At 37.9% G+C, this 12,879-nt stretch overlaps 1 protein-coding gene across 3 annotated transcripts in view; it reads right to left on the bottom strand.

Moving 5' to 3' along the window:
- Positions 1–466: 466 nt before the first annotated feature.
- The window catches only part of slc8a3 (solute carrier family 8 member 3), a 63,705-nt gene continuing 51,292 nt past the window's right edge, over positions 467–12,879 (bottom strand). Inside the window, exons 4-8 of one of the 3 annotated variants that reach the window (XM_051916469.1) lie at positions 12,502–12,519; positions 11,652–11,776; positions 11,436–11,535; positions 7,938–8,207; positions 467–4,804 (exon numbers count right to left, since the gene is read on the bottom strand). In XM_051916469.1, coding sequence (XP_051772429.1) covers positions 4,428–4,804; positions 7,938–8,207; positions 11,436–11,535; positions 11,652–11,776; positions 12,502–12,519 — 890 coding nt within the window. In that variant the 3' untranslated portion in view covers positions 467–4,427. Of the gene's footprint in view, positions 4,805–7,937; positions 8,211–11,435; positions 11,536–11,651; positions 11,777–12,501; positions 12,520–12,879 lie in introns of all 3 variants that reach the window. The other 2 variants (XM_051916468.1, XM_051916470.1) reach the window with 2 other exon arrangements.

Below are 12,879 nucleotides of genomic sequence, written 5' to 3' on the forward strand. Positions count from 1 at the left end.
ATGTGACAAAATGCCCCAATCACGGACATCTTGTCACATTTTTGGGGGTAAATTATGCCATTAAACAGCTTATTTCAGGCTTTTCATGAAACAATCATGAAACAAAATATTTTATGAAACAGCAAAAATGTAAACATTAATTTACAAAAATGTCACATCACTGTTTTGGCAAACAAATGTTCTAATTAAGAAATGTGTTTCAATATCAATAAAAATTGTATAATATTAAAACCCTCACCTGACATTTTTGAAAAATACAGTTATGAACACAGCTAAAGCATTCGGTTAAAATCCACCTGTATTATTTAGTCGACTCTCATCTGAATAAATGTTAGTATGGTTTTATTGTGATACCTTACAGCTATAGCAAAAATATACTCAAATTTGTGACTGTAGTTGATTACGTGACACAATCTGACAGAAATACAGATAAAGACCAGATCAAATTGATCACAACTGATGTCAGAGAGATTTTTTTCAAATGCTTTTTTATTTTTCTGTTGACCAAAAGAATTCAAAATAAATAACTCAGCGGACATAAATTAATTAAATTAAGGTAAATTTCATGCATAATTCCCTGAAAATAAAACATGTTTTTTTTTTTTTGTGAGAGAAGAGTAAAAAAACAAAACAAAAAATAAATTAAAAAAAAAAAAAAACAGCAATAAAAGAACATAACCACCTTCTGCTTCATCACCAGGCTGAAGAGGAGTGTGTTTGTGTGTGTGAGAGAGTCGGACCCCTGATACATTTGTAAGACTTGTGTGACTTCAAGGTTATAAGTGACATCATCTGAAATCTCGTTTAAACCAGTTCACCTGCATCTAAACAGCTGGAAGTGTTAGTTGGCAGTAGAAAAGTTCAAAGCTGGTGGTTTCAGCTGACTTTCATGCTCAACCATCATCCTACATGGAGGCCAACCTGCACCTTTTCATAACAGGCATCACCAACAGTGTAAAGTTAACTCAAGTGTGCATGTGTGAGTGCATACTATATGTCTAAGTGTGTGTGATTTGATCCAGGCAGAGGCAGGAAGAGCAATGCAAAGTCTGAAACACTTGAGTCCAACACTGAGAGTGACCGTTGGCTGATTCAGCCGAACTGGATAATAAGGTTTACGAGACTGCTACCTCTACCACAAACCATGTCAAAGATACACATGCTCACATGTGCACAGATATGGTGAAGATCTACTGTAGTTTAGCTGCCCTCTGTCTCAGACAGGACACATTCAACAACACATGCTGGCAGAAAACAAGAGGCTCACTGAAAGTCACAGAGTGTTCAAGCTGAATACTGTGTAAATGTACTGATATTTCTCTTCATAAGCATATTCTTTATCATGCCTAATACTGGTACACAGAGCAGTTTATGAGGTGTGTGAGTGGCTGTGTTCCAAAACCAAGTGAGCTGCCTTGCTGTCTACTGCCTACACAGGGAACATCAAAAGACGCAACTTACAATTAATTCAAAGGAGTCATCATGTTGATAAGCTAGCAATGTGATCGCATAAAAATACATAGCAAGGCTGCGTTTATTTAAGCAAAAAGATCTTCAGTCTTCACTGTCACATGATCCTTCAGAAATCATTCTAATATGCTGATTTGGTGCTCAAGAAATATTTCATTAATATTATTATTTTTTTTATTTTTTTGAAAACCATAATATAATTTTATCAGAATTCTTTGATGAATAGCAAATGTAAGACGGCATTTATTTGAAATTGAAATCTTTTGTAACATTATAACAAAGTCCCTTTCAAGAAAAGTCTGTTCACTCAGCGGCCATACTTTCAACGCCTCCGGGCCGCTATTTCGGGCATCCAAAACCAAGTCCTATCTACTTGAATGACTTCTCAAAAACTGCTTGCCGAACTCACAATTAAATGACCTAATACAAAACAGCAACAAAATCTGACATGAACTGTCCCATAAATGTGGTTTCTTATGCTCAAACAGCGTTAAAAAAGCTTATTTTTCAGGCTAGACGCGCCAACGCGCATGCGCAGTCCCAGGCTTCTAACGGCTGCTTCCGTGACGCATGACTTTTACAATCAGCGATTGGCTCTTTCGCTTAGAAGGTGGAACGCTTTCCGCCATATTGCGTATTGCAGTTTCTCCCATTCATAACGTCTTTCTATATCTATAGTCTTTGATTATAATTATCTTTATTGTCACTTTTGATCAATTTAATGCATCCTTGCTGAATAAAAGTATTCATTTCTTTAGAAAAAAATCTTACTGTTGAACGGTAGTGTACATAACAGGTAAAACAATTACCCATGCGTAACGAAAGAAAATAAATACATTTTAAATACTTTAAATAACACTTTTTTTCCATTCTAGATGTATGTTCTCACTGTAACACTTTAAGAGGTTCTCCTAGAAGAACACAAGCAATTCTGCCTACAATTTGCCCAAAATGAGGCAACTTAGAAGGCTGCATAATTAGTTGCATATATTAGATGTATATGATGCTGTCTATGTAGGCAGTGTACATGCTCACAAAGTCAGTGTGTGTGAATAAAGAAAGTGTCTATTGTGTAGCTAACACACTCCTGCCTTTCTGTACAAAAACAAAAGTTTAAATGCTAAAAACTCATAAGCATGAGCCTACATGAGTCATAAAGAGCATGGGTGAATGTTCAGTGCGATTTGTTGTGATTTCTGCTTTTCAGTTTTTTCTTTAAAGCACATCGATTATGAACCAAGTAGGAAGCACAGAGCAGGCTGAAGCAATGCCAGCAAGTACATTTGCAATTTGGACGGAGAGTTTCAAAGAAGAAACCCGTTTTCAACTGCGCTCTCTCATATAAACAGCTGTATGTGAATGTAAACAATAAAAATGGAACATGTCTGCTGCAGGTGCTGTAATCCAAACACTGGTGTCCAGGATACAACTGATTTGGCCTGTATTTGCAATGAGGCTAGAAAAAAAATATGAAACACACATCAACATACACACACTCACGCACACAAAATGCATGGGTTGTGTGATGAACATATAGAGGAGGAACATGGCTGTGGCCCAGAGAACCATTGCAGCTTCTGGGTGGCAGTCTAAGGTTCTGTTCTTTGGTTCTGGGCTCTTATTGGCCATCCTTAACAACTCTTTATGACATCACTTCCTCCAGATAATACAGAACCCCCACCCGCATCCTCCTTTTTCAGCTCACTACAGCAAAAATAGGCACGAAAAACACTTTAGTCCGTCAGGTGAATTGATGAACGCTCTTTTAAACTGCCTAAAATCTCTCTACTGCTTGCTGGAACTCAAAAACCCTCTTCACCAAGTTAAACAAAATCACGCAACAGTCTAGAGCTGTTTGTATCTCTCCATTCTCGCCTTCTTCTGGACCGAAGGCCTGTAAACATTACGAACCACATTAAAGGCCCCAATGAAACACTCAGAATTCACCACCGATATCACTTGAGACACTGTTTAGATGCACACTTAAATGGTCATGTGATTCTATATAGAGGGTCTCTCTGGGGTAAAGTGGGGGTGGGAGATCTCTTTGGGGTGCTTAATATTTGTTCAACGACACTGAGAGACTAAAATACAAACAGATAAAAAAACAACAACAACTGTAACAGCAGATGCAGTGCGCTTTCTTTCACGGTGTTACCAGAAAATACACTAGTGATTCGTTTTGATGAACATGTAGTGGGTTTAAATGCAAAAAGGCCTCATTTTCTTTCTTTAACACGTTTTTTTTTTTTCTCTTGTTTTTGCATTCTGTTCTCCACTGAGGCCTCTGTAATGCTCAAAAAAAAAACAACACTTGGCAAGGAAATACACAAAAGTACAGAAAATATATGGAAGCAGATTATATCCATACAGGGAGAAAATGCAGTGTTCAGCCTTTGTTCATATTTGTCTCTCATATTTGGACTTTGGCCTGACGGTAAAATCTGTAAGCTCTGTGAGTTCTTACCAAACTAAACAAGGAAAAAATAAATAAAAACTTTATGGGTCCTTCACATGTCACTCAATAACAGATTTCATGTAGTTATATATTTTCATTTTTCTGTTGAAATATTACTTCTAATCCTGGAAGCAGATTTGAAAATAGTCCTTTGAATCCTTTAATTCTTTTTGTTATATTTTTGTCTTTTTTTCCCAAAATACTTCATTAGAAAAAAGTCGTTCTCAGCAGGTGTTGAGAAAAATATAGACTGTGAAAAGCTCAGACTCCAGGTTAAGACTGTCCCACCCTTTATAAGAGAGATGCTTCATACTCTTCATCTTCAGCACAAAGTTATCTGAAGAATGAATGTCCTCTTCAAATCCACGCCTGCTTAAAACCTTAGTGACCTTTTCAAATCAATCCTTAGCTCTTACTCTGTCATTTCCTCCTAGCAGAAGTTTCCTCGCATCTATCTCTCCTCATCTTCCGACCCCCACCCCACCCCTATCTCTTCTCTTCAGAAGCCTTGTATATGACAGTAAGCCTCAAGACTGGAGAAAAGGATGTAGAGAAACCAGAGACTGAAGAAAAAGAGTGTTGTGAAGATGCGCTGTCTGCGCGGGCCGCCCAGCTCTCCACCGATGTGAGGCCTGCGCCGGTACAGCAGGACGCCCACCGCCAGGAAGGCAAAGATGGTGAAGAGAGTGACAGAAAATGCCAGGGAACCTGCTGGCACCTCGAACGCACGACCCTGCATGTGCCAGTAGATGGCGGCCACTGACCACGCCAAACCGATTCCCAGGAAAACGTTCACGGCGTTGCTACCGGTCACGTTACCGATAGACGCGTCTGCGTAACTGTCCTGCACCGCTGACACTTTACTGGCAAAGGTATCTGAGGAGAAAAGAGAGATGCTGATGTAGATGCTTTCATAAAATAGTATAATATCTATGATTAATGTGCATTAAAATGAGTCAAATCAGGAGGAATCAGATTTGTACTGATTTGATGAGATAAAATAGTTCATTGAACTTTAAAAACATACATTTCAGAACTTCCTCCCGGATCCAAAAAGAGCATTTATTAAAAACTAAGCAGCAAAATTTACTTTTCTGATGTTAGACAGTTCGCCTCATTAAATGCAAGGGTCTGAGAGAGAAACTGGTCATTTAAATTTAAATCAGTCTGATTTTGGCACAAAAAATGTTATATATAACTATAAGTGGACCTCAGGGAAGACCATAAAATAACAACAATATATGTTTTAATGTTTTTAAAAGAAGTCTCTTATGCTCACCAAGGCTGCATTTAGTAGATCAAACACACAATAAAAACAGTAATATTGTGAAATATTATTACAATTTAAAATAAATGTTTTCTATTTTAATATATTTTAAAATGTAATTTATTCCTGTGATGGTAAAGATGAATTTTCAGCATCATTACTCCAGTCTTCAGGGTCACATGATCCAGTGTTATTTTAATATCACTGAGATAGAGAATAGAGATACTGTTGTCATTTTTATTAATATTTTGAATCAGTTAATGTTTTGATATTATTTTTAATCACATTTTTTTTATTTAAAGTTTTTGTAATTTTGTTGTGTTTTTGTTATTTTTAATAGTTTCTTTTTTATATGTCTATATAGTTTTTACTAAATTTTATTTCAGTTTTAGTTATTTTAGTACATCAAATTAAATTATTATGAGAAATGATGCCTGGGCAACAAGCTGAAATAAAGTTTTATATATTTTATTTTATTTCAGATAGTTTCAGTTCAGTTTTTTATGGTTTTAGTTTCAGTTTAAGTTTCAGTTGACTATAATAACCCTGACATGATCCTACAGCAATCATTCTAATATGATGATTTTGTGCTCAAGAAACATTTCTTACTATTATTAATGTTGAAAACAGTTGTGCTGCTTAATATTTTTTGTTTCAGGATTCTTTGATTAACTCTTTTGTAACATTATACATTTCTTTACTGTCACTTTTTTGTGCCCTAACTGAATAAAAGTATTAGTTAAAGCTGCAGTCCATAAGTTTTGCCTCTTTGTCGCCATCTCTGTTTGAAACCTGCAATTGCAGTTATTTGCGGAATTATCATCTTTATGTGGGTTGTGCATCGGCACGGCTCCTCAGCGCAGATGAATCTAATGTTTGCTGTCAGTCACCACATCGGTGTGGATACTGTACTTCAGAATCACAGATTCTACGTCTTGGAAGAAAATGTCATCTGAAGGAGCAAGTAACAAATCTGCCACTTTTGTTCTGACCAACTGAGAAAAAAAGCATTACAATAAATCGCGCTACCAATATTGAATAAATCTAACGATAGCTTAGCTCACATCACATCAAACCATGCAAATTATTGTTATACTGTACTTTGTTCACAAATTGTTAATGTTAACAACATCAGCACTGTGTGACTACGTGTATTTAGTGTGCATTACAGTCTAATCTCTGTCATTAATTTGTCATACCATAAAATCTGCCACCAAAATGAAGTTTAATTATTCCAGCAGCATCCTCACATGATATAGCCCACTAGCTGGGACTCCTCCCTTATGTAAACACACGTGACGTAACATTTACTTCGTTATGTTTACTTGAGTATTTTTTTTAAATGTGTGTACTTTTACTTTAACTTGAGTACATTTCTATTGAAAAATCTGTACTTTTACTTCGCTACGCTGGCCGACGTTCCTCTCGTTACTTTATTTTAATGCAATACTGTACGTTATGAAATGCGTAGTTTATTCCAAGCGCGCAAGTCTCTTTTTTTATGAACGATGCCCCATTCACAAAAACAAGTTGGCAAAACTGTCTAAATTGGTTCGCGAATCAGTTTGAATGATTTGTTCAGTTCCTGCACGCACTGAATCGCCTGAAGCGGGTTCTCACTCGGAGCGTTGGATGAAGTGGCAGTGGACTTACAGTCAATTAAAAGCAGATGCATCCTATTGTTTGCCAGCGATGAAGATCTTTATTAGTTGCTGTCTGTGAACAATTCCACAGGTATCGATTTCATTTTATTTCAATTCATACAGTCAATAGCCTACATTTTACAACCAAACAGATTATTACGCCATGATAACAAAGTATGTAACATTTCTTTACCATTTTTTTGGACATTTATCTTAATTTATACATTAAATAACCCACCATTGTTCAGAGAGTATGAAATGAACGCTCGCCGTCCCGCGGTAATTTGTGGGTATTGCGCAATGGCAATTAACGCCTTTGCATAGACACAGTTAACCAGTTTACACACGCCTGCAGAAATATACATTTGATTACATTTTGGAGAACAGACGGCAGAAGATCCGTCAATGTGTATTTGATCATTGTTTGTGTTCAGATGTTCAGCGGTTATGAGCGCGATGTAAAGAGTTTTCTCTCTTTCTTCTTTCAAATGTAGCTGTATATGTTAGTATTATACAAAACAAGGGACATGCAATGCTATTTGGGCTACAGATGCCAGAAATAATGCTAGTCTCTTCTGTGTTTGTTGCAAATATATCTAATTATGATGATAATAATCATTTAAATATCTATCTAAATAATAACATGCTATTGTTTTGTTGTATATATATATATATATATATATATATATGTGTGTGTGTGTGTAACAAAGTAACTAGCTACTTGAGTAGTTTTTTCATTGGATACTTTTTTACTCTTACTCAAGTAACTATTAAGATTATTACTTTCACTTTTACTTTGAGTAAATATTTCTATAAGTACTTGTACTTTTACTTGAGTACAGTTTTTGGATACTCTACCCACCTCTGGACGTAATGACGCAAAGACGAACGGCTGCATTTGAATTAGGAAACATTATTACAAGCTTACCTTTGTGAATCGGGCTAAGGTAAGGAGATAGTTTTGAACACTGGCTGGTTATGTACTTGCTCAAAAATTGATTTAGGATAATTTTTAACCAAAAAAGTTACAGACTGCAGCTTAAAAAAAAAATTTATAACAATGTATCATGTGGGCAATTAAAAGCAAACACAAACTCACCAGGGACGGATGTTCCCAGGGCTACAAACACCACAGCGGTGACTGAGTCCTTCAGGCCAATGGTGCAGCCAAAGTGACTGGCCAGGTCACCAATCACAGCAGTCAAAAGACCGATGATCACTATGGAAACAATGAAACACGCCCACCCGTTCCAGTATTCCGTGGGCGGGACGCAGGCAAACAGAACCTTCCAGAACACAGTCAGGAAGTGCATGACATAGTCAAAACAAGATGGCAGACGTTCTTCTCCCCCCTCATCCTCATCCTCATCTCCTGAGATAAAGACAGAACGACAAAAAGAAGGAAAGAGAAAGAAAGGAAAGCAGAATAGAGGTAGGAAGAAATAAGAAAATGAAAAATGTTAGTATTGTTATGTCACCCACATTACACAACTTCTATACCTGACCAAAGCCATCTCTTTGACATCATGGTGATTTAAGGGACCTGTTGCCTTGGTAACACAGAATGTTTGATAGTCACAAGGCTATATACTGTGACAGCAGTGATTTAATTTCAACACAGGGTCATAAAAGACTAATTTTGGAGGGAAATCTGTGGGGATTAATCTAAACATGATAAAACATATCAGAGCTGATAATGATACAGTTTTATTGGTAACTGAAATCATTATTAAATTAGCCAAAATGTTTAGTAAATGAACAAGAACCGTGTAGGAGTATTGTGGGCACAGTTTTCATGTGGGTTGGGTAATATGTCACAAAAGAGACATAAAAAAAATTGTGTGTGTGCAATATGAGCATGATTATATGTTTATATAATTACTGAGATGTAAAAATTTTTAAAGACCCTCACAAAATTAGAGTTTTGTTGCTTTTAGTACATATCTTTCAGACTGTCTTCACTACTGTGATGACAAAAATTTGTTTTTTGATCGTTTTTGAGCATTATCTTATGCTCAAGAAACATTTCTTATGATCATAAAAGTTGAAAACAGATGTGCTGCTTAATATTTTGTACATTTTATTTTCAGGATTGTTTGATGAATGGAAAGTTCAAAAGAACAACATTTATTTGAAATAGAAATCTTTTGTAACATTAAAACTGTCACTTTTGATCAAATGCATCCTTGCTGAATTAAAAGTACTAATTAAAAAAAAAAAAATATATATATATATATATTTATATATGTATATACAGGCACCGATCCTCGTGGCCGAGCACCCACAGAAAAATATAAGATATTCTCCATTAACTTTAACCAATCAAAAAAAATTAAATCAGATTCAGGAACCTCTCTGATTGGTGGATCTCACATTGTGTCCCTGCGGGTCATAATACACACAAATACCTTGATCTTCAAAGTGGCTAATGGAGTTTCATTCGTTCTGTTCCCCAAATCAGCCAGATCTCGAAAAATGCAAGCGTCGAATCTGGCTTGTTGTTATTTATGATATCGACCTCTGTTCATTTCATACTTCGGTGATTCTGTGGTGTTTTCAACATGAAATAAAATGACTGCACAGATGTTTGGGCAGTTAATTTTCATTATCAGTAGCTCATATTGTGATCACATGGTGTTTTATATAATAGAGGGTGGGCACCCACCGGCAGAAACATAAACCGGCACATGTATGTATAAATGGAATACATACACCGATCAAGCATAACATTATGACCACCTTCCTTATATTGTGTTGGTCCCCCTTTTGCTGCCAAAACAGCCCTGACCCGTCGAGGCATGGACTCTACTAGACCCCTGAAGGTGTGCTGTGGTATCTGGCACCAAGATGATAGCAGCAGATCCTTTAAGTCCTGTAAGTTGTGAGGTGGGGCCTCCATGGATCGGACTTGTTTGTTCAGCACATCCCACAGACGCTTGATTGGATTGTGATCTGGGGAATTTGGAGGCCAAGTCAACACCTCAAACTTGTTGTTGTGCTCCTCAAACCATTCCTGAACCATTTTTGCTCTGTGACAGGGCTCATTATCCTGCTGAAAGAGGCCACAGCCACCAGGGAATACCGTTTCCATGAAAGGATGTACATGGTCTGCAACAATGCTTAGGTAGGTGGTACGTGTCAAAGTAACATCCACATGGATGGCAGGACCCAAGCTTTCCTAGCAAAACATTGCCCAAAGCATCACACTGCCTCCACAGGCTTGCCTTCTTCCCATAGTGCATCCTGGTGCCATGTGTTCCCCAGGTAAGCAATGGACACGCACCCGGACACTCAAATGTGATTCATCAGACCAGGCCACCTTCTTCCATTGCTCCGTGGTCCAGTTCTGATGCTCACGTGCCCACTGTTGGCGCTTTCGGCGGTGGACAAGGGTCAGCATGGGCACCATGACTGGTCTGTGGCTATGCCGCCCCATACGCAATAAACTGCGATGCACTGTGTATTCTGACACCTTTCTATCAGAACCAGCATCAAAGGATTAGTTCACTTTCATATTAAAATTTCCTGATAATTTACTCACCCCAATGTCATCCAAGATGTTTATGTCTTTCTTTCTGCAGTAGAAAAGAAATTAAGGTTTTTGATGAAAATATTCCAGGATTATTTTCCTTATAGTGGACTTCTGCCCTCCACAGGTCAAAGTTTGAACTAATTGTTATATACTTATTGTATATGACAATTAGTTCAAACTTTGACCTGTGGAGGGCAGTAATACACTTAGCAGCGCCTACACTGCCAGAATTCTAATAGAGAAGAAGAAAAGAGTTAGTCCAAGACGTGTGTTTGTGGTTAAAATTATACAATTTTTTTATTTTTTTTAGATCGTTTTGCTAGATAAGACCCTTTTTTCTCGTCTGGGATCGTGTAGAACGCTTTGAAGCTGCACTGAAACTGTAATTTTGACCTTCAATCGTTTGGGGCCAATTGAAGTCCACTATAAGGAAAATAATCCTGGAATGTTTTCATCAAAAACCTTAATTTCTTTTCTACTGAAGAAAGAAAGACAAACATCTTGGATGACACTGGGGTGAGTAAATTATCAGGAAATGTTAATATGAAAGTGAACTAATCCTTTAACTTCTTGAGCAATTTGAGCTACAGTAGCTCGTCTGTTGGACCACACGGGCCAGCCTTTGCTCCCCACGTGCATCAATGAGCCTCGGCCGCCCATGACCCTGTCGCTGGTTCACCACTGTTCCTTCCTTGGACCACTTTTGATAGATACTGACCACTGCAGAGCGGGAACACCCCACAAGAGCTGCAGTTTTGGAGATGCTCTGACCCAGTCATCTAGCCATCACAATTTTGCCCTTGTCAAACTCGCTCAAATCCTTACGCTTGCCCATTTTTCCTGCTTCTAACACATCGACATTGAGGACAAAATATTCACTTGCTGCCTAATATATCCCACCCACTAACAGGTGCTGTGATGAAGAGATAATCAGTGTTACTCACTTCACCTGTCAGTGGTCATAATGTTATGCCTGTTTGGTATATATGGTGGAAGATAGATATAGCTGGTTTCTAGAAAAACGCAGATTGTTTTGTTTCAGTGTTGTTTAGTGTTGGTAATCACCTGCACTGACAGTTATGGCCTCCATGAATTGTTCTCTCCAGGAATTTGTGCCCACGACCAGAGCGAGGTTAGTCTTCTTAATCAGCTTATCTACTGTACTCTACAGCAAAAACACACAACAACCACAAAACACATGTATTATAAGAATATAAATAATAAAGATTCTTCCATAATGCAAAAGACAGCTGGTCTCCAGCATTTTCTATGTGTGTGTACCTTAAACTCATACGACTCCTCAATGATAATCTCTATTTTTGCATGCTCGCCCAATACAGGCTTCCCCATCTCTGCTATTCTTCTCGCTTCCTCTTCCTCTGATGACAACTTCCTGTCTGGAACATCTACAAGAGATTAAGAGACAGAGAGAAACTTTTGTGTTGGATTGTGTCTTATTAGTACATCAACACACACATAGACTTTCAGATCAGTAAGAGTATGCAGAAAAAATAAATCACATGCACTCCGTAATCATTCATTAATACTCCTGAATATTCATTGTGCATTTAAACTTTCATGTGTGTATTTGGAGTCAACGGGGCTCATTCAGGAAACACAAGCACAGCGAATTTGTGTAAAACGTTTATAAAGTCATTCTTACATAACTGATTCTTACAGAATTGAATGTGACTACTTACGTAACACCGCGTTTACAAACAATTTATACAGAAATTGGTTCTGCTTTTGTTTTATGAATGAGGCCGACTGTCACTATAGTTTCTCTTATTAGAAAGACTACACATGCAAACACACAACAGATTAACAGCCAAACTTTGTTTGACTGAAACAAGTGTGAGTTGTGCTGTTGAACTGAGTGATTCAGAAGGACAACAGCACAACATCCACACGCACACCACAAAAACACAAAAAAAAGCCTGAAAGTTGAGATGAACTTTCAAAAACCCCTGCAACCCAAAGCTTATCTTCTCGTGCACGTGTTACAACACACACTAACCTGGAGACACACGTGTGTGTTCATCCACAGAGTGAGGCAGACGAGACCACAATTACTGCAGATGGCCTCATCTTGCCTCACACACACACACACACATACACAACTCAAACTTACCATCAGCTAATAACAGAGCTGTGTGTGGAGAAAAGAGAAAGGGAGGGGTGGAATGACATGAAGAACAAATTAGACAGATAATGGTGGAGGGAAATGCAGTGAGATGTTGGACAGGATTTATTTACTCCGATAAACACGAATAAAAATATTCGCTGCCTCTGGCGTTTCATCACCCTGCCCGGAATCTCCGAGCCGGACAGGTGCGACAGGTGTGACCGAGCAGATGTGATCAGATGTGATAGTGTGGGCCGATCCAGAGCGCCGGAGCAGGTGGTTGCCCCTGGCAACGGGAGTGTCGTAGTAGCATTTGAGATGTAGCGACAGAACAAAGAGGTGCTAAAGCTACGCTGATTATTCACACACATTTGCTTTCCTGTC

This window comes from Ctenopharyngodon idella, chromosome 13 (genome assembly GCF_019924925.1).
Source record: "Ctenopharyngodon idella isolate HZGC_01 chromosome 13, HZGC01, whole genome shotgun sequence".
Lineage (NCBI taxonomy): Eukaryota > Metazoa > Chordata > Actinopteri > Cypriniformes > Xenocyprididae > Ctenopharyngodon > Ctenopharyngodon idella.